The sequence below is a fragment of the Oncorhynchus tshawytscha genome, linkage group LG11, assembly GCF_018296145.1.
Source record: "Oncorhynchus tshawytscha isolate Ot180627B linkage group LG11, Otsh_v2.0, whole genome shotgun sequence".
NCBI classification, from domain to species: Eukaryota; Metazoa; Chordata; class Actinopteri; order Salmoniformes; family Salmonidae; genus Oncorhynchus; species Oncorhynchus tshawytscha.
The window spans coordinates 15,730,256-15,752,416 of NC_056439.1; the positions used below are offsets into that span (position 1 = coordinate 15,730,256).

The 22,161-nt window shown below is 43.9% G+C and overlaps 1 protein-coding gene across 3 annotated transcripts in view; it reads right to left on the minus strand.

The window, feature by feature from the left end:
- Positions 1 to 14,403, minus strand: part of ston2 (stonin 2) — a 51,583-nt gene extending 37,180 nt beyond the window's left edge. For 2 of the 3 annotated variants that reach the window (XM_024436843.2, XM_024436842.2), the window contains exons 1-2: positions 14,311 to 14,403; positions 7,853 to 8,030 (exon numbers count right to left, since the gene is read on the minus strand). In XM_024436843.2, coding sequence (XP_024292611.1) covers positions 7,853 to 7,943 — 91 coding nt within the window. In that variant the 5' untranslated portion in view covers positions 7,944 to 8,030; positions 14,311 to 14,403. Of the gene's footprint in view, positions 1 to 7,852; positions 8,031 to 14,310 lie in introns of those variants that run through there. The other variant, XM_024436844.2, reaches the window with a different exon arrangement.
- Positions 14,404 to 22,161: the final 7,758 nt, after the last annotated feature.

The window sequence follows — 22,161 nt, forward strand, 5'->3', positions numbered from 1 at the left end:
AGATCTGGGGAAGGTTACCAAAACATTTATGCACCATTGAAGATCACAGTGGCCTCAATTCTTAAATGGAAGAAGTTTGGAACCATTAAGACTTCCTCGAGCTGGCTGCCCGGCCAAACTGAGCAATCAGGGGAGAAGGGCCTTGGTAAGGGAGGTGACCAAGAACCCGATGGTCACTGACAGAGCTCCATAATTTATCTGTGGAGATGGGAGAACCTTCCAGAAGGACAACCATCTCTGTAGCACTCCACCAACCGGCGCCGACAGAGATGGCCGCCTCGCTTCGCGTTCCTAGGAAACTATGCAGTTTTTTGTTTTTTACGTGTTATTTCTTACATTAGTACCCCAGGTCATCTTAGGTTTCATTACATACAGTCGAGAAGAACTACTGAATATAAGAGCAGCGTCAACTCACCATCAGTACGACCAAGAATATGACTTTCGCGAAGCCATCTGGACAAGAGGAATACCTATGTGAGAATGCTGTTCATCGACTACAGCTCGGCATTTAACACCATAGTACCCTCCAAGCTCGTCATCAAGCACGAGACCCTGGGTCTCGACCCCGCCCTGTGCAACTGGGTACTGGACTTCCTGACGGGTCACCCCCAGATGGTGAGGGTAGGCAACAATATCTCCACCCCGCTGATCCTCAACACTGGGGCCCCACAAGGGTGCGTTCTGAGCCCTCTCCTGTACTCCCTGTTCACCCACGACTGCGTGGCCACGCACGCCTCCAACTCAATCATCAAGTTTGCGGACGACACAACAGTGGTAGGCTTGATTACCAACAACGACGAGACGGCCTACAGGGAGGAGGTGAGGGCCCTCGGAGTGTGGTGTCAGGAAAATAACCTCACACTCAACATCAACAAAACTAAGGAGATGATTGTGGACTTCAGGAAACAGCAGAGGGAACACCCCCCTATCCACATCAATGGAACAGTAGTGGAGAGGGTAGCAAGTTTTAAGTTCCTCGGGAATACACATCACAGTCCACCCACACAGACAGCATCGTGAAGAAGGCGCAGCAGCACCTCAGGAGGCTGAAGAAATTCGGCTTGTCACCAAAAGCACTCACAAACTTCTACAGATGCACAATCGAGAGCATCCTGGCGGGCTGTATCACCGCCTGGTACGGCAACTGCTCCGCCCACAACCGTAAGGCTCTCCAGAGGGTAGTGAGGTCTGCACAACGCATCACCGGGGGCAAACTACCTGTCCTCCAGGACACCTACACCACCCGATGTTACAGGAAGGCCTTAAAGATCATCAAGGACAACAACCACCCGAGCCACTGCCTGTTCACCCCGCTATCATCCAGAAGGCGAGGTCAGTACAGGTGCATCAAAGCTGGGACTGAGAGACTGAAAAACAGCTTCTATCGCAAGGCCATCAGACTGTTAAACAGCCACCACTAACATTGAGTGGCTGCTGCCAACACACTGACTCAACTCCAGCCACTTTAATAATGGGAATTGATGGGAAATTATGTAAAATATATCACTAGCCACTTTATGCTACCTAATATAATGTTTACATACCCTACATTATTCATCTCATCCCTGTACTCTATATCATCTACTGCATCTTTATGTAATACATGTATCACTAGCCACTTTAACTATGCCACGTTGTTTACATACTCATCTCATATGTATATACTGTACTCGATACCATCTACTGTATCTTGCCTATGCTGCTCTGTACCACCACTCATTCATATATATTTATGTACATATTCTTTATCCCCTTACACTTGTGGGTATAAGACAGTAGTTTTGGAATTGTTAGTTAGATTACTTGTTGGTTATTACTGCATTGTTGGAACTAGAAGCACAAGCATTTCGCTACACTCGCATTAACATCTGCTAACCATGTGTATGTGACAAATAAAATGTGATTTGATTTGATTTGATTAGAATGGCAATCATGTTTGTCCCAATAACCAGTTGGAATTCAGTTAATTCTAACAATATGCTGTTCAGAAAACGTCTAAATTCCCGTGGATGTAAAATAAAAAACAGGACCCACAGGGAAACACACCCATTAGTCACTCCCCACCCATTAGACCCTCTCTATAAATTGTTGACCCTCCCCTGCCATAATTTGTTAGCTCGCTCAAGCGTGTTATCCAGCTAGCGAGCTAGCTCAAGCGTGTTAGCTAGCTAGCTCAAGCGTGTTAGCTAGCTAGCTCAAGCGTGTTAGCTAGCTAGCTAGCTCAAGCGTGTTAGCTAGCTAGCTAGCTCAAGCGTGTTAGCTAGCTAGCTAGCTCAAGCGTGTTAGCTAGCTAGCTCAAGCGTGTTAGCTAGCTAGCTCAAGCGTGTTAGCTAGCTAGCTCAAGCGTGTTAGCTAGCTAGCTCAAGCGTGTTCGCTAGCTAGCTCAAGCGTGTTCGCTAGCTAGCTCAAGCGTGTTCGCTAGCTAGCTCAAGCGCGTTCGCTAGCTAGCTCAAGCGCGTTCGCTAGCTAGCTCGCTAAAGTGTATTCGCTAGCTAGCTCAACTCAACCTAGCTTAACCTAGGAGAGGCTTCTCAATAGAAGCCACTCCTAGGTTAATCCTGTGGACCTAATTCATATAATGCTAGTCATAACAAGATGCCCAGCACTTCAAGCATCCTCAACTCTCTCTCGCTCTCTCCCCATACGCAAAATATTTCGCATCTCACGCCATAGGCTGCACTTGCCTATCCATCATGCATGTAAACAACTAGCTTTCCTGCTCTATCAACACTGATTGGTGAAGTCATTTAATGAGCTCAATGTAAAAAATAATAATAATAATTGACTTCACAGGTTAAAAAGGAACAGAAAGGAACGATATAAACCGTTACTTTTTTGTGGGTTCGGACTGGTTCAGAACTTTATGTTGAACAGTGGAACGAAACCTCAACCCCTGCTTCTTTGAGTCATAAACATGCATTGAATGTACTTAGGAGCTGTGCACACTTCAGAGGAGGTGGCCACTTGGAGATACCAGTTAGACCTCTCACTCAAACCCTTCGTCTCATGTTGCACCTACCCTAAATACCCCAATAAATGTAAAATGCACATTCCAATAAATGTAAAATGCACAGAATATCAACAGTGCAATGTTTGGATTCAATCTTTTGTCAGGTGAACTGTTGTGTCCTCACCTTTAGTCTAATAATGTTTCCATAATCTCCAAACTGTTCCCTTTTAATGGCTACCATGGTTATGCATATGCTTTCCATAGTATAACGACCCTGGGTTTATAAGCGCGGAAATCGACTCAGCCGCACAAGCATGCTTTTGCGGCACAGTCGATAGCGCGCCGGACCTCGGGCTAGAAGGTCGAGGGTTCGAGACCTTCTCCCTGCTGTTTCATTACAATATTTATTCTGTTAGAAACATTTCAATTTAGCCTTATCCATTTAGGCCAACTCATCACACTAGGTTTGGGCGATATACCGTATACTGTGCATTCGGAATTAAAAATGGATTCAATCATTCTACACACAATACCCCATAATGACAAAGTGAAAATAGGTTATTGGAAAAATTTGCAAATGTATTCAAAATTAAATACAGAAATATCTAATTTACATAAGTATTCACACCCCTGAGTCAATACATGTTAGAATCACCTTTGGCAGTGATTACAGCTGTGCGTCTTTCTGGGTAAGTCTAAGAGCTTTGCACACCTGCATTGTACAATATTTGCACATCATTTTTCCAAATTCTTCAAGCTCTGTCAAGGTGGTTGATGATCATTGCTAGACACCCATTTTCCAGTCTTGCCAGATATTTTCAAGCTGATTTAAGTCAAAACTGTAACTTGGCCACTCAAGAACATTCTATGTAGTATTTGTAAACAACTCCTGTGTATATTTGGCCTTGTGTTTTGGATTATTGTCCTGCTGAAAGGTAAATGTATCCCAGTGTCTACTGAAAAGCAGACTGAACCAGGTTTTCCGCTATGATTTTGACTGTGCTTAGCGCTACCAGTTTCTTTTTATCGCTCCCCCCAAAAAACTCTAGCACACCCATAACACGATGCAGCCACTACCATGCTTGAAAATATCAAGTGGTACTCAGTGATGTGTTGGATTTGCCCCAAACATACCGCTTTGTATTCAGGGTATAAAGTACATTTCTTTGCCACATTTGCTGCAGTTTTACTTTAGCACCTTATTGCAAAACAGGATGCGTGTTTTGGAATATTTTTATTCTGTATATGGTTCCTTCTTTTCACTCTGTCATTTAGGTTAGTATTGTGGAGCAACTACAATGTTGTTGATCCATCCTCAGTTTTATCCTATCACAGCCATTAAACTCTGTTTTAATTCGGCCTCAAGGTGAAATCCCTGAGCGGTTTCCTTCCTCTCCAGCAACTGAGTTCAGAAGGATGCCTGTATCTTTGTAATGACTGGGTGTATTGATTAACCATTCAAAGTGTAATTAACAGCTTCACCATACTCAAAGGGATATTCGATGTCTGTTTTTTTTATATGAGGCATGGAAAACCCTCCCTGGTCTTTGTAGTTGAATCGGTGTCTGAAATTCACTGCTCGACTGAGGGACCTTACAGATAATTGTATGTGTGGGGTAAAGAGATGAGGTAGTCATTCAAAAATCATGTTAAACACCATCATTGCACACATAGTGAGTCCATGCAACTAATTATGTGACTTGTTAAGCAAATTCTTACGCCTGAACTTAAGGCTTGCCATAACAAAGGGGTTGAATACTTATTAACTCAAGACATTTCAGCTTTTCATTTTTTATTAATTTGAAAAAATGTGTCAAAACATAATTCCACTTAGACATTATGCGGTATTGTGTGTAGGCCAGTGACACAAAATCTAAATTTAATCCATTTTAAATTCAAGCTGTAACACAAAGTGTGGAAACAGTCAGGGGGTTTGAAAACCTTCTGAAGGCACTCTACGTGCTGTTGAAAATGTTGTTTTACCGGAATAAAATAAGAGGCAACTCATCTGACTGTACAGTACCTGCTGACCAGGGCGTACAACATATTTTACTTTGATTGTTCAGGTTCACCATCAGCAATAGTTTACATAGCTTTGCTGTATATTTTTTGATATACCGGGTAAATTTAATAATTTCAGAATGAGGAGAGCAGTCACTTTTGTGAGGCGCACTGCATGGCCGAAGCGAGAGGAAAAAAACATTTGATTTGGAGATGGGGTGAAATTGCCCCTCACCCCTAATCTGATATTGGTAGTGGGGTGTTAGATGCCTAGTCTAGTGGAGTGTTAGATGCCTAGTCTCTCATATGGGAGGGAGGCAGGCACACAGAGACACACGAGAGAGAGAAGTCAGCTCAGATAGATCCAGCACAGAAAGGCCCATCTCATGAGAATCATAAGCAGCAGATTTGAATTTAGAATGGAAAATGAATGTGTTTAACTTCTTTGGGACTGGGGGGGCAGTATTGAGTAGCTTGGATAATAATATGCCCAGAGTAAACTGCCTGTTACTCAGGCCCAAAAGCGAGAATATGCATATAATTAGATTTGGATAGAAAACACTGAAGTTTCTAAAACTGTTTGAATGATGTCTGTGAATATAACAGAACTCATATGGCAGGCAAAAACCTGAGAAAAAATCCAACCAGGAAGTGGGAAATCTGAAGTCTGTAGTTTTTCAAGTCATTGCCTATCAAATATACAGTGTCTATGGGGTCATATTGGACTTCCTAAGGCTTCCACTAGATGTCAACAGTCTTTAGAACCTTGTTTGAGGCTTCTACTGTGAAGGAGGAGAGAATGAGAGCTGTTTGAGCCAGAGGTCTGGCAGGGTGCCATGAGCTGATCACGCACGCGCCCATGAGAGGTAGTTGCGTTCCATTGCATTTCTAAAGACAATGGAATTCTCCGGTTGGAACATTATTGAAGATTTATGATAAAAACATCCGAAAGATTGATTCTATACATCGTTTGACATGTTTCTATGAACTGTAAAATAACTTTGACATTTTGTCTGAACAAATTATCGCGCATTATGCATTTGGATTACTGGGCTAAACACGAACAAAAAGGAGGTATTTGGACATAAATGATGGACTTCATCGAACAAAGCAAACATTTATTGTGGAACTGAGATTCCGATCAAGATGATCAAAGGTAAGTGAATATTTATAACGCTATTTATGACTTTTCTGACACCTCTCCTTCTTAGGAAAATGGCTAGATGTCTTTCTGTGACTAGCGCTGACCTAACATAATCGCAAGGTGTGCTTTCGCCGTAAAGCCTTTTTGAAATCTGACACAACGGTTGCATTACGGAGAAGTTAATATATATTTCCATGCATATCATTTGTATCTTTTATCAATGTTTATTATGAGTATTTCTGTAATCTGATGTGGCTCTCTGCACTTTAACCGGATGTTTGTTTGAGGCAATGCATTTCTGATCATAACACACCAATTTCAAATGATGTTTTTGGACATAAAGATTAACTTTATCGAACAAAACACACATTTATTGTGTAACATGAAGCCCTGCGAGTGCCATCTGATGAAGATCATCAAAGGTTAGTGATTAATTTAATAACTATTTCTGATTTTTGTGAGCCCTCTCCCTGGCTGGAAAATGGCTGTATGGTTTTCTGTGACTAGGTGCTGACCTAACATAATCGTTTGGTGTGCTTTCGCCATAAAGCCTATTTGAAATCGGACACTGTGGCTGGATTTACAAGAAGTTTATCTTTAAAATGGTGTAAAATACTTGTATGTTTGCGGAATTTTAATTATGGGATTTCTGTTGTTTTGAACATGGCGCCATGCAATTTCACTGGCTGTTGATGAGGTGGGACACTACTGTCCCACATATCCCAGAGAAGTTAAGCAACAAAACTTAGTGCATCGCATCGCATTGAACCAAATCGCACTGAATCTTTTCAAACTAAAAGGTATCGTACCTGTATCGTATCGATCTAGATACATGTTGAATCCTCTTGAAAGGAAAAGATGCACTACGAAGAGCACATGGAGCAAATGGAAGAATCATGGGGATCCACAAGAGGTGAACAAGTTACACTTGAAATTCCCCATTAATGTTTGACAGCTAATATCTTATAAGTTAACTATTTAAGATGTGTAAAACATATTTTCTGTAGCTCAGGGCTCCAGCTATGAATTTGGTTTGCCAACTTGCTAGCTATAGGTGGCTAGCTTGCAAGATCACGCTTCTTGGTTAGAGCAGAGACAATCAATTCCCTCCTGGATCAATTGTGAGTAGCCTTTTAAAATAATTGTATAACATTTTAAGCTAGGTTGTCTGACCTTTCAAATAGTTTATGCTTGCTTGCACTTGCTAGATAGCATCCACAATGGGAATTTGCTAGTACTTTGATAGTATAAGAAATAAATAGGGCCCCTTGTGTGCACTGCTGTAATACCGTATATCCCGGTATGAAGGTATGGAAATCTGAATACCGCCCAACCCTAACACACATCCATACACACCGGCAAAGTTCCTCAGGGGAATCTAAAGCAGGGGCACTCAACTCGAACCCTACGAGGTCCAGAGCCTGCTGGTTTTCTGTTCTACCTGATAATTAATTGCACACACCTGGTGTCAAAGGTCTAAATAAGTCCCTGATTGGAAGGGAACAATGAAAAATGCAGTGGAACTGGCTTCATGGTCCAGAGTTGTGTTCAGGGATCTAAAGGATACCTGCCAAATTCACTAAGTGTGTTATTGATGTACAGTCTGTTAGCGTGCTGACCCAGACATCTCCTTGCCAGGTAAATATGTGCTTAATTGTATATATGCATAAAATGATGACATTTAAAAAAAACACATCTACTCCTGAACTTCATCCTACAGTATAGGATTTAAATGACTTTCACAATATGACTCGTACCTGCTTGATGCTCTGTGCTCGTCCCGAAGGCTTCATCTGCAAACGCCACCCAACCAGCTCTTCCCGAGCCCACTCTGCTGGCAGTGGCCATGGTTTGTGTGTGTGTGTGTATACACTCCACTAGATTCCACTAGTTCCTGCCCTCACACCTGTCTGCATCCATGCACAACTGGACACGCTGAGGAGGAGACAAAAGAGAGAGACAAAGAGAGAGAGAGTTAACATGGAGGAATGATAAACTGAAGCACAATCTTGGCAGCCACCTGCTGCTGACACATAGGTCTGAGGACCAAGGTTTGTTTGAGAACCAAGAAACCCTCAGCTGCATTCAAACACATCAGGTGTGACACCTAGGAGTCATAGCAGACTGTTTAAGCGTTTGAAGTGTGTGTACCAGAGGCAGTCCTGTAATAAAGTTGCTTAGACACCAACTACAGGACAACAAGCATATTGGTTTGATAAGCTACTCTTGGTAAAGATTCAACGTTGGTCTCACCTACAAGACAGCAAACTCCCCTTCCCATGTGCTGCACTCAAACACAACACAGACACTTTCTGGAAGTCTATGGCAGCATCTTCCCTACATAGTGCACTATATAGGGAAGAGGGTGCCATTTGGGATGCATGCTATAGACTGACTCACTGTTGACTAACCAGCAGAGACAGAATGAGCATTCAGTTCACCATAACAAAAGTCGGCATCGAGCTGTTGACAATACGTGTCCATTCTATTTATGGGGGGTCGTGCTCTTCAGGACAGGAAGACACTGTCAGTGTGTCTGTGTCAGGAACTTTTGAAATCCGGGAAGCCTCAGCTCTCCAGCCCCTGCTTGCCAGTCCCAGACCTCAACCCTAGTCTACCAGCCCCTGAGCCCACAGATCTGATGTGACCATGATGCTGGCTATGAAATAAGTTGGTTTCCACAGAATCCTCTATACAAAACCTTGATTCTAAAGTGGTTGTTTCCTGCTCTTATGAGTACTTAATTAACCACTTCAGTTCCCATTGAGTTAAGTTCTTAACTTCTAATGCTGTTGAAGTAATATGGCTACAGTTTTACCTGCCTCACCTAAAGCCCATTAATATGGGAAGCTGCTATAGACGACCAAATGCGAACAGTCAGTATCTGGAAGAAAAAGCTTCAAACTGTAACCAGTGCCTGCAACCTGGATCAGATTGTCAGTCAATCAATCAGGGTATTTATAAACAGCACAGGAATGAAATCATCCACATGTATTGATCACATCTTTACTAATGTTGCAGAAATCTGCTCTAAAAACAATATCAAAATCCATTGGATGTATTGATCATAATATAGTAGTCATATCTAGGAAAACCAAAAGTTCCAACGCCTGGCCTAAGATACCGTATAAGAGGTCATAGGAATCACTACAAAACATATTCTATGTGGAAGATGTAAAGAATATTTGCTGGTCTGTGGTGTGTAATGAACAGCAACCAGACGCTGCACTTGACACATTTCTGAAATTGCTTATTCCAGTTAATAATAAGCATGCACCCATTAATACAATTACTAAAAACGGTTCAATCCCTGTGGATTGATGAGGAATGGAAAGATGGTATGGTTGAGAAGGATGAGGCCAAAGGAATGGCAAATAAGTCAGGCTGCACAGCCCAAACATATTGTAAAATGTGAAATTATGTGACTAAACAGAACAAAAATAAGAAGAAACTGTACTATGAAACAAATATAAATTATATAAAGAATGATAGTAAAAGTTTTGGAGCACTCGGCTGCATCATTCATCAAAGCAAAACTCGGCTGCATCATTCATTGAATCAGATGGCTTATTCATCAAACACCACTGATATTGCCAACTACCTACACATCCATGCATAACTGATCAAATTATGAAAGACAAGCATTGCAATTTTGAATTGCGCAAAATTAGTGTGTAAGAGGTGAAAAACATATTGCTGTCTATCAATAATGACAAGCCACCTGGGTCTGACAACTTGGATGGAAAATTATTGAGGATGAGATCAGACAATATTGCCACTCCTATTGGCCATCTATTCTATCTAAACCTACAAGAAAGTGTGTGCCCTCAGGCCTGGAAGGAATCAAAAGTAATTCCACTACCCAAGAATGACCAGATACAATGCTATTTCAATGTAAACACATATTTTCAGCACACTTATAGGGAAGGGCATTCAGCAATCACCACAAATGACTGATGATTGGCTGAGACAAATTGATAATAAAAAGATTGTGGGAGATGTTTTGTTTGAGTTAAGTGGAGCATATTAGATTATCAATCATAATCTGCTGGTGGAAAAATGTATAGTACCAGTCAAAAGTCTGGACACACCTACTCATTAAAGAGTTATTTTCTACATTGTAGAATAATAGTGAAGACAATAGCACATATGGAATCATGTAGTAACCAAAAACGTGTTAAACAAATCAAAATATATTTTATATTTCAGATGCCTTGATGACAGCTTTGCACTCTTGGCATTCTCTCAACCAGCTTCATGAGGTAGTCACCTGGAATGGATTTCAATTAACAGGTGTGCCTTGTTAAATGTTAATTTGTGAAATGTATTTCCTTCTTAATACGTTTGAGCCAATCAGTTGTGTTGTGACAAGGTAGGGGTGGGATACAGAAGACCTATTTGGTAAAAGACCAAGTCCATATTACAGCTATGAACAGCTCAAATAAGCAAAGTGAAACGACAGTCTATCATTACTTTAAGACATGAAGGTCAGTCAATGCAGAACATTTCAAGAACTTTCAAGGTGCAGTCGCAAAAACCATCAAGCGCTACGATGAAACTGGCTCTCATGAGGGCCGCCACAGGAATGGAAGACCCAGAGTTACTTCTGCTGCAGAGGATAAGTTCATTAGAGTTACCAGCCTCAGAAATTGCAGCCCAAATAAATGCTTCACAGAGTTCAAGTAACAGACACATCTCAACATCAACTGTTCAGAGGAGACTGCGTGAATCAAGCCTTCATGGTCAAATTTCTGCAAAGAAACCACTACTAAAGGACACCAATAAGAAGAAGAGACTTGCTTGGGCCAAGAAACATGAGCAATGGACATTATTAATGTTAGTTCTCTGTGTACGGGTCGGTGGAAATCTGTCTGGTCTGATGAGTCCAAATTTGAAATTTTTGATTCCAACCGACAAGTCTTGTGAGACGCAGAGTAGGTGAACGGATGATCTCCGCATGTGTGGTTCCCAGGGCAGCAAGGCTGGCTCTTAAACGTACACAGAGAACTAACATTAATAATATGCATGTCAATCTCTTCTGTGTCAAAGTAGAGGAGAGATTGACTTTGTTACTATTTGTGTGAAGTATTGACATGTTGAATGCACTGAGCTGTCTGTTTAAACTACTGGCACACAGCTCAGACACCCATGTATACCCCACAAGACATGTCACCAGAGTTCTCTTCACAGTCCCAAAGTCCAAAACAGACTATGGGAGGCACTATATAGAGCAATGACTTCATGAAATGCTGTTCCACACCAAGTAACTCATGTAAGCAGTAAAATCATATTTTTTAAAAATTGATAAAAAATACACATTACACAATAGCGGGGACCGTGAAGACACACACGCATACACACACACGATAACATACGCACGGATTTTGTGTTATAGATACTGTGTGTGGTAGTAGAGTAGTGGCCTGAGGGCACACACGTAATGTGTTATGAAATCTGTTATCTAATCTCATGTAATGTTTTTTAAATTGTATATAAATGCCTTAATTTTGCTGCACTCCAGGAACAGTAGCTGCTGCCTTGACAACAACTAATGGGGATCCATAATAAATACAAAATACACAGTGTGTCTGCTGGAGCAGTGGCTCCCTAACCATTACTGATGTGAACCACCTAAAACCTTTCAAATGAAATATCCCTAACCCCGTTTGAGTTGGACACAATCAACCTGTTTGTCCTGTCCCCCAACCCCATCCCACTACTTAGGAAACACTTTCACCGGATATGAAAACATGTTTTCCTGAGAATCCCAAAATCAAAATCCTCATTAACAAGATCATGGGAGTTTTCCTGCTCTTTAAATACTAGAAGTCACTAAGTTCCCACTGTAATACTGGGGATAGCGAGGAAACATATTTTTGTACCAGGGCACAGTCACAGTGTGTGTAATAGAGGATTCACATCGGATATGCACCGCAAAGGTCACAGATAAGTCTTCAAAATGTCAGGAAAGGTCAGGAGAGAGGAAAATACATATTCGGCCGAAAACCATCACATACAGTTTTTCCATATTACACTCCGAAGGAGAGAAAAGTGAGAGGGGGGAGAAGACGGGGAGACGCAGCAGAAATACAAGAGAGCAAGGTGGAGAGAAACAAAGCGAGAGAGTAGGAGAAAGATACAGGGTGGAAGAGGTGGATAAAGAGAAGGGGGGGGGCGGGACGACAGTGACAGGAAACGTTAAAAGGAAACACAGTCTCTGTAACTGCCCGATAAACATTACTGACTCATTCCATTTCTAGTTTCTCCCCCCTCGCTCATTTTCTCTGGAGGATGGCTGGTTGTATCCTTCCATGCACATCTGTTCTGCCAATGTCTCTCCTCTTTCTCACAGAGAGAAAGACACTTTTCCAGCTCCTTCCTCTTCCTCTCTCTGGTGGATTCTCTCTCCCTCCCACAGTCTGCTTGACAGACCAAGTACACACCCCGTCTCTAATGATAACTGACAGTGTATTTGGCCTAGACCAAACATCCAGGCTTGGTTTCAATCAAGCCCACACCCTCACACTTACTCCAAAAAGACACTATGGTTCCAAATCCACCACAATACACAATTGACATGCTTATTTGCATGATTTCGATGTGACAAAGAAGGTGTCATATCTGAGAAACGGAGTAGTAGCCTAACAGTAACAATTGTACGCGTGCACACACACACAGAGAGAGAGAGAGAGAGAGAGATAACTGAAGAGATCAAGGTGATTGTGAGAGACTAGCCCACTGCTCTTCGACAGCTCTCTCAGCTCATTGGGCAGGTAGTGAAGCATTCAAAACTGTACTCATGTAAACTCATATCCTATTCTACTATTCTGTCTCTGACCCAAAATAATTACGTAATGAACGACGACACACGGTTAGACCGAACTTTGATTATTGAAAAATATCTAATGGTCTACAAGACTGTCTCTCCTTGGGGAGCCTCTTCAAATCTGTTTGCCAAAAGGGGTAGGCTAAATTTCTTGCTAGTAGACATGAACCCTAACCAAAACAACCATGTAAATCCAACAGATGGCTATGGTTTAATTGTCTTCAGTGATTCCTCTCCTGTGCTCTGTGTTCCTTCATGGCCATTGAAATGAATGCAGTATAAATGGCTGGCTGGCTGGGGTGTTTCTTCTTTAATTTAATATGCAATGAAAGGAATGGGTAAATGAAGGGATAAGGGGAAGGAGTAATGATACAGATGATATAGAGTGCAAGGGATTAGAGATGTGAGTGAAAGTAGGGATAGAGGGGTGAGAGTATGAAGGGATAGGTAAGGAGAGAGGGATATAGGGAGTCAACGAAGGAGGAGAACAGAGGGGTGGATTGTTCTAACCCTGGGCGCACTCCAAACCCTGACTCAGCGCCCAGCCGAGACACACACACCACTGCCAGGCCAAGGGTCCAGACATGCACTGTCAACCATATGTTTGTGTGGGGGTAGTGTCTAAACACACACACTTCCATCAGTAAGTCTGTCACATAGTTGTGATAGCATTCGGCAGTGACCCCGAACCCCCCTCCTCATCATTTCTGCTGTGGCATGCTCCCTACCCCCCTCCGCTAATGTAAACATACTGCTGGCACAATGTTGACATAAAGTCACCGGGACATGCTAAATAACTAGCACCACTACAGTTGGTCTGTATGTGAGTCTGTTTACTTTGCTTCAGACTACTTTCTACCTGTGTTGGCATATAAGGGTAACGCAATGTAGGAGAGCTATGGCAATGTATCACCGTAACCTACTATTTCCACAATTTAAACTGTAGGCTAAGTAGTCTGGTGTAATCTATTGACTATATAGACCAGTTAATGTGGGATGTATTTAGCGGCCATAACCCAATACATGCTTTTAGGCTACTCCTCTGCAACTATTGACAGAATCCTGCAAGCATTGATCAAGAGACTCAAGTTTGCCCACAGTCTTGGTACAGAATAACAACTTCCTCTCACTCTCCAACCAGGTTACGGACAGATTCTCGATCGACACTCACGGCAGTTGGCTTTCTCTGCAACAACCTGTTGATCAACTGACCGACCCGATTTGCCCTGTCGCACTTGCACGCAACATTGTATCACAGACACACAACGAATCAGAGCCTCTACTAACTTCGAGAAAGAGCAACACTTGGCAACAACGTAGCCCGGTAGTCTTACATGGAAAGGTGATATAAAATGGTTTGGGAAAAACAAATAATTCAATGTTACGTACCGATATTGTTTGGTGTTATATGCGCTGCAGTCTCTCCGTGTTCCAGTGAGCCAGACTGTCGACCAGAACGAGACCTGGAGAGTGAGACCGGTGACGCGGAAGGATTGGGCACGCACCATGCGCTGCCCTCGCGGCTTGTGATTGGTCAATCGCCTAACGTGAAATACTCACACGTCGACGTGAACAATAAAACAACTATTATTATTTGTTTATCTGTGTGAAGAGGAAGTCATTATTATACACTTCATGGCGAAAAGTATGTGGACACCCTATTCAAATTAGTGGATTCGGCTATTGCAGCACACGTTGCTGACATGCATATAAAATTGAGCACACAGCCATGCAATCTCCATAGACAAACATTTATGCCCGGCTAGGGCCGGCTGGTCAGCTGCAAGTGCTGTTACTGGGAAGTGAAAATGTCTAGGAGCAACAACAGCTTGGCTAGGAAGTGGTAGGCCACACAAGCTCACAGAACGTGATAGCCAAGTGCTGAAGTGCTTAGGGTGTCTGTCCTCGGTTGCAACACTCACTACTGAGTTCCAAACTGCCTCTGGAACCAAGGTGAGTTCCAAATTGCCACTGGAAGCAACATTACCACAAGAACTTGACCCGCAACACTGGGGCCCCACATGGGTGCGTGCTCAGCCCCCTCCTGTACTCCCTGTTAACCCACTACTGCGTGACCATGCACGCCTCCAACTCAATCATCAAGTTAGTAGACGACACAACAGTAGTGTGCTTGATTATCAACAACGTAGAGACAGCAGGGCACTTGGAGTGTGGTGTCAGGAAAACAACCTCTCACTCAACATCAACAAAACATTGAGATGATCGTGGACTTAAGGAAACAGCAGAGGGCGCACCCCCCTATCCACATCGAAGGGACAGCAGTGGAGAAGGTGGAACGTTTTAAGTTCCTCGGCGTGCACAACTACCTGCCCTCCATGACAGCTACAGCACCCGATGTCACAGGAAGGCCAACAAGATCATCAAGGACAACAACCACCCGAGCCACTTCACACCGCTACCATCCAGAAGGTGAGGTCAGTACAGGTGCATCAAAGCTGGGACCAAGAGTCTGAAAAACAGCTTCTATCTCAAGGCCATCCGACTGCTAAACAGCAATCACTAACTCAGAGAGGCTGCTGCCTACATTGAGCCCCAATCACTGGCCACTTTAATAAATGGATCACTAGTCACTTTAAACAATGCCACTTTAAATAATGCCATTTTAATAATGTTTACATATCTTACATCTCTCATATCATGTGTATACTGTATTTTATACCATATATCACTGACATTTTCAACATGTCCCTGATTGAGTCTGTAATAACAACATGTTTCAAGCAGACCACCATAGAACACAAAGGCAACCTGTGCCCAAGAACACGAAGGCAACCTCCCTAAATGACTACAGACCCATAGCACTCACGTCCGTAGCCATGAAGTGCTTTGAAATGCTGGTAATGGCTCACATCAACACCATTATCCCAGAAACCCTAGACCCGCTCTAATTTGCATACCGCCCAAACAGATCCACAGATGATGCAATCTCTATTCCACTCCACTCTGCCCTTTCCCAACTGGACAAAAGGAACACCTACGTGAGAATGCTATTCATTAACTACAGCTCAGCTTTCAACACCATAGTACCCTCAAAGCTCATCACTAAGCTAAGGATCCTGGGACTAAACACCTCCCTCTGCAACTGGATCCTGGACTACCTGACGGGCTGCCCCCAGGTGGTGAGGATAGGTAACAACACATCTGCCATGCTGATCCTCAACAGAGGAGCCCCTCAGGAGTGCTTCCATCCCTCTCTTAGCCCCTACCTGGGCTCGAACCAGGGACCCTCTGCACACATAGACAACAGCCACCCTCGAAGCATCGTTACCCATCGCTCCACAGCAAGGGGAACAACTACTTAAAGGTCTCAGAGTGAGGTCACCAATTGAAACGCACCCCACTAACCATTTCACATCGGTTACACTCACCCCCCTTTTGACCTCCTCCTTTTCCACAGCAACCAGTGATCCGGGTCAACAGCATCAATGTAACAGTATAGCTTTCGTCCCTCTCCTCTCCCCTACCTGGGCTTGAACCAGGGACCCTCTGCACGCATAGACAACAGCCACCCTCGAAGCATCGTTACCCATCGCTCCACAGCAAGGGGAACAACTACTTCAAGGTGTCAGAGCGAGTGACGTCACCAATTGAAACGCTATTAGCGCGCACCTCGCTAACTAGCTAGCCATTCCACATCAGTTACATGTGCTCAGTCCCCTCCTGTACTCCCTGTTCACCCACGACTGCATGGCCAGGCACGACTCCAACACCGTCATTAAGTGTGCAGATGACGCAACAGTGGTAGGAATGATCACCGACAACGACGAGACAGCCTATAGGGAGGAGGTCAGAAACCTGGCCGGGTGGTGCAACCTAACAACATATCCCTCAACGTGATCAAGACTAAGGAGATGATTGTGAACTACAGGAAAAGGAGGACCGAGCACGCCCCCATACTCATCAACGGGGCTGTAGTGGAGCAGGTTGAGAGCTTCAAGTTCCTTGGTGTCCACATCACCAACAAACTAGAATGGTCCAAACACACCAAGGCAGTCGTGAAGAGGGCACGACAAAGCCTATTCCCCCTTAGGAAACTTAAAAGATTTGGCATGGGTCCTCAGATCCTCAAAAGGTCCTCAGATCCTTCTACAGCTGCAACATCACTGCCTGGTATGGCAACTGCTCGGCCTCCGACTGCAAGGCACTGCAGAGGGTAGTGCGAATGGTCCAGTACATCACTGGGGCGAAGCTGCCTGCCATCCAGGACCTCTACACCAGGCGGTGTCAGAGGAAGGCTCTAAAAATTGTCAAAGACCCCAGCCACCCCAGTCATAGACTGTTCTCTCTACTACCGCATGGCAAGCGGTACCGGAGTGCCAAGTCTAGGACAAAAAGGCTTCTCAACAGTTTTCACCCCCAAGCCATAAGACTCCTGAACAGGTAATCAAATGGCTACAAGGGCTATTTGCATTGTGTGCCCCCCAACCCCTATTTTATGCTGCTGCTACTCTCTGTTCATCATATATGCATAGTCACTTTAACTATACATTCATGTACATACTACCTCAATTGGCCCGGCCAACCAGTGCCCCCGCACATTAGCTAACCGGGCTGTCTGCATTGTGTCCCGCCACCACCCACCCGCCAACCCCTCTTTTATGCTACTGCTACTCTCTGTTTACCATAGATGCATAGTCACTTTAACCATATCTACATGTACATTCTACCTCAATCAGCCCGACTAACCGGTGCCTGTATGTAGCCTCATTACTGTCATAGCCTCGCTATTGTATATAGCCTCGCTACTGTTATTTTTCACTGTCTTTTTGCTGTTGTTTTTATTTCTTTACTTACCTATTGTTCACCTAATACCTTTTTAAAAATGCACTGTTGGTTAGAGCCTTAAGTAAGCATTTCACTGTTGTATTTGGCGCACGTGAAAAATAAACTTTGATTTGATTTGATTTATGGCGCCTATGCCGGCTCGGCCATCGCTCATCCATATATTTATATGTACATATTCTCATTCACCCCTTTAGATTTGTGTGTATTAGGTAGTTGTTGTGGAATTGTTAGATTACTTGTTAGATATTACTGCATTGTCGGAACTAGAAGCGCAAGCATTTCACCCACACTCACATTAGCATCTGCTAACCATGTGTATGTGAAAAGTATGATTTGATTTGATTTGATAACTGTTCAGTGGGAGCTTCATGAAATGGGTTTCCATGGCCGAGCTGCTGCACACAAGCCTAAAATCACCATGCGCAATGGAAAGCGTCAGCTGGAGGGGTGTAAAGCTTGATGTCATTGGACTCTGGAGCAGTGGAAACACGATCTCTGGAGTGATGAATCACGCTTCACCATCTGGCAGTCTGACAGACGAATCTGGGTTTGGAGAACGCAGGAGAACGCTGCCTGCCCGGATGCATAATGCCAACTGTAAAGTTTGGTGGAGGATAAATAATGGTCTGGGGCTGTTTTTCATGGTTCGGGCTCAGCCCCTTAGTTCCAGTGAAGGGAAATGTTAAGCTACAGCATACAATGACATTCTAGATGATTCTGTACTTCCAACTTTGTGGCAACAGTTTGGGGAAAGCTCTTTCCTGTTTCAGCATGACAATGCCCCCCGTGCACAAAGTGAGGTCAATACAGAAATAGTTTGTCAAGATCAGTCTGGAAGAACTTGACTGGCCTGCACAGAGCCCTGACCTCAACCCCATCGAATACATTTGAGAATAATTGGAACGCCAACTGCGAACCAGGCCTAATCGCCAAACATCGGTGCCCGACCTCACTAATGCTCTTGTGGCTGAATGAAAGCAAGACCCCGCAGCAAAGTTCCAACATCTAGTGGAAAGCCTTGCCAGAAGAAAGGAGGCAGCAAAGGGGGTACCAACTCTATATTAATGTCCATGATTTCAGGAATGAGATGTTCGAGCAGGTGTCCACATACTTTTGGCCATGTAGTGTATTATCGTACTGTTTCATTGTCACTGTGGTGTCTTTATTTTGCTATAAAGTGAGTTTCTGATTAAAATGTAGCCTATTGGCCAGTGTTTCCTTTTGTTAAATTCCCAGACCTCATGTACTTTGCCCTAAGTCAAAATATTTTAAACATCCTTTTTTCCTTTGTCAGAATGTATTTTGTATGTATTTCACCGAGCCACAATTGACAGTGCGATAAGGCTGTTAGATGTGTTTTTCATAAACTAGTAGCATAGGTCTACTGACAAATTCAGTAGATATTTAGAGGCACCTGGTGGGTTTGAAATTAAGGACTCTTTATCAACAGCAATATTGAGTGCATTCCTCATTTGCCAGTAGATAGCGCCAGAGTCATGGAAATCTTTCCCGTTATGTATTAATTGTATGTCGATTGACACTTGCCCCTTTCCCCCACTGAATAAAGCTATATTGCAAGACTATCATTTGAGAGGAAGTGGATATAGATGCTGCGCATGGGCAAAGAGGGTTAAATAAGGAAAAGGGAGGGAGGGACAGAAAAAATGGGATGGAGACTCATGAAGGTGGAAGGGAAGAGACAGATAAAAGCATGCATCAGGTATCATTAGAGAGAATGTGTGTGAGAGAGAGAGAGAGAGAGAGAGGGAGGGAGAGAGAGATGGGGAGAGAGAGAGACATACAGAGAAAGAGAGAGAGAGACATACAGAGAAAGAGAGAGTGAGAGAGAGAGAGAGAGAGACATACAGAGAAAGAGAGAGTGAGAGAGAGAGGGAGAAAATGACCCCCTTTACTTGAACTTGATTTACAGGGAACCACTTACTATCTATCTATCCACATGAAAGGGAAAGCAAACCTCTTTCCACCCTCAGCCTTTAAACTGCATAAACACGCACATACGCACATGCATGCACACACACTAAACCTCCTCTCTTTGTCTGTGTTGTGCCTCCCAGGTGAGCCCCTCAAGGTTAGCCTATCTGCCAGAAGACGCAATCTACATTTACCACCATGAACAGAGGCAAGAGCTCAGGGGTGACTTCCCTTCTCTCACTGTCAAACAAGTACACACACACACACACACACACACACACACACACACACACACACACACACACACACACACACACACACACACACACACACACACACACAGACACACACACACACACACACACACACAGAGGGAGGGAGACAGAGACACGCACACAGAGACACACACACACTCAATGGAGGAGACCACCCACTAAGATACATTTTGGCTCTTTACACGACACTAAATAAGATCAAGTTGCTCTGGCAAAGCTAGATAGCTAGTGCCTTAAATGGTTAGCATCCACGGGAGGAGTAGAATTCATACTGATCTATGGTCAGATTTCTGTTTTCTCCTCATGGTTTCTGAAGTTTAAATTGGTGTAGTACAGGCTGATCTGAGATTCTAAAGTCCATGTATGCCTGAGGGCAACATCTACCAAGTTGCTGCTTGGTTAGCTCATTGCTAGACATGCATTTGTAAATGTACTGTACATACTGTATACCAGTGGAGGCTGATGGGAGAAGCTACAGGAGGATTGGTTCATTGTAATGGCTGGAATGGAATCAATGGAAAGGTATCAAACACATCAAACATATGGAAACCACGTGTTTGACTCATTTCCATTTTTCCATAACAGCCATTACAATGAGCCCGTCCTCCAATAGCTCCCCCCACCAGCCTCCACTGCTGTACAGTGGCAACCTATTTCCCGTGTAGTGCTCTACTTTTCACCAGTGCTCTATGGGCCCTGCTCGGCCTCATGGGCCCTGTTCAAAAGTAGTGTGCTATATAAGGGAATAGGGTGCCATTTGGGACGCATGCTATGTAACCTATGGACAGCCGGTGAGACTAGGTCGTTGCTCAAAATCCTGTAAAGTGACATTGCCGCTGCCTACGAGGGACACCACCTGTCTGCCATCTTTACAGTTAAAGTTGTGTTAGATGTGACCACTATTGTCTTATCATATACCTTTATCCTCATACAAACACACACGTGCGCGGGCGCGGGCGGGAATGCACAGACTCACGCACACTTGCACACAGACACACACACACAATACTGTCAACCTCCTCTCCTCTCCAGCCCTACCTTTCCTCCCCTTCTCCTGTCTCTCATCGCTTGTCCTCTCCTTTCTCTGCCTCTCCTCTCCTCTCTTCTCCTCACTTCTGCTCTCCATTCTTCTCCAGCTCTCCTCACTTCCCTTCTCATCTCCTTTCCAGCTCCTCTCTTTTCCTCTTCTCTCAAGCTCCTCTCTTCTCCTCTCCTCCTCTCCTCTCTACCACTCCTCCCCTCCTCCTCTGTACTTCATTCACTCCACATGCAGCTAATTCATCCCTCTGGTTAACCTACTTTCAAAGCAATTAAAATGCCCAAGGCACTCTTTCTCTCTCTCTATCCATCTCTTCTCCATCTCTCTCACTCTGTCTCCACCTCTCCTTCCATCTAATTCTAATTCAAACATGCTTTATTGGCATGGGGAGTAGGTTGAAATCTAAACGTTGTCAATTCAATACCCAGTACAGTACAATATGTAAATGATGCAAATGAACAGAACAACACAGCACACAAAACACAACACTTCGACATCTCAGTCACTCTCTCCATCCTTCTCTCTTTCTCTCTCACAACCTTTTTCAATTTCTCTATATTTCTTCTCTTTCTTCATGCACTAGTCTCTCCCTCCCTCCCTCCCTCTTTCTATCTATCTCATTTTCCATCTTCCTCTCACCCCCCTCTCTCCTTGTTCTTCCATCTCTCCCTTCCCCTCCCCTCTCCCCTCTCCCTTCTCCTCCCCTCTACCCTCTCCCTTCCCCTCCCCCCTCTCCCTCTCTCGTTCTCTCCAGTGTAATAGATGAAACAGGAGGAGGACATTAGGGACAAGTGAGGCGCTGATACACTGTCTAACTATCAAAGGAGACATCAGTGGGAACTTTTTATTAAATTACCTCCAATTTGTATGGATGAGCCGCACATTATAGCCTGTATAGGTCCGTACACACACACGTACGTACGCATGCACGCACGCACGCACGCACGCACGCACGCACACACGCACACACACACACACACACACACACACACACACACACACACACACACACACACACACACACACACACACACACACACACACACACACACACACACACACTATGCAGCATTGTAGCAGGTGAGAGAGAGAACTTACACCTACTCCTTTACTATCCTGAGAGGGTCAATAAACAGGCTGATCTAACAAGGCTTGTGCTCCTCTCTGAAATGGAATGGAGAACAGGAG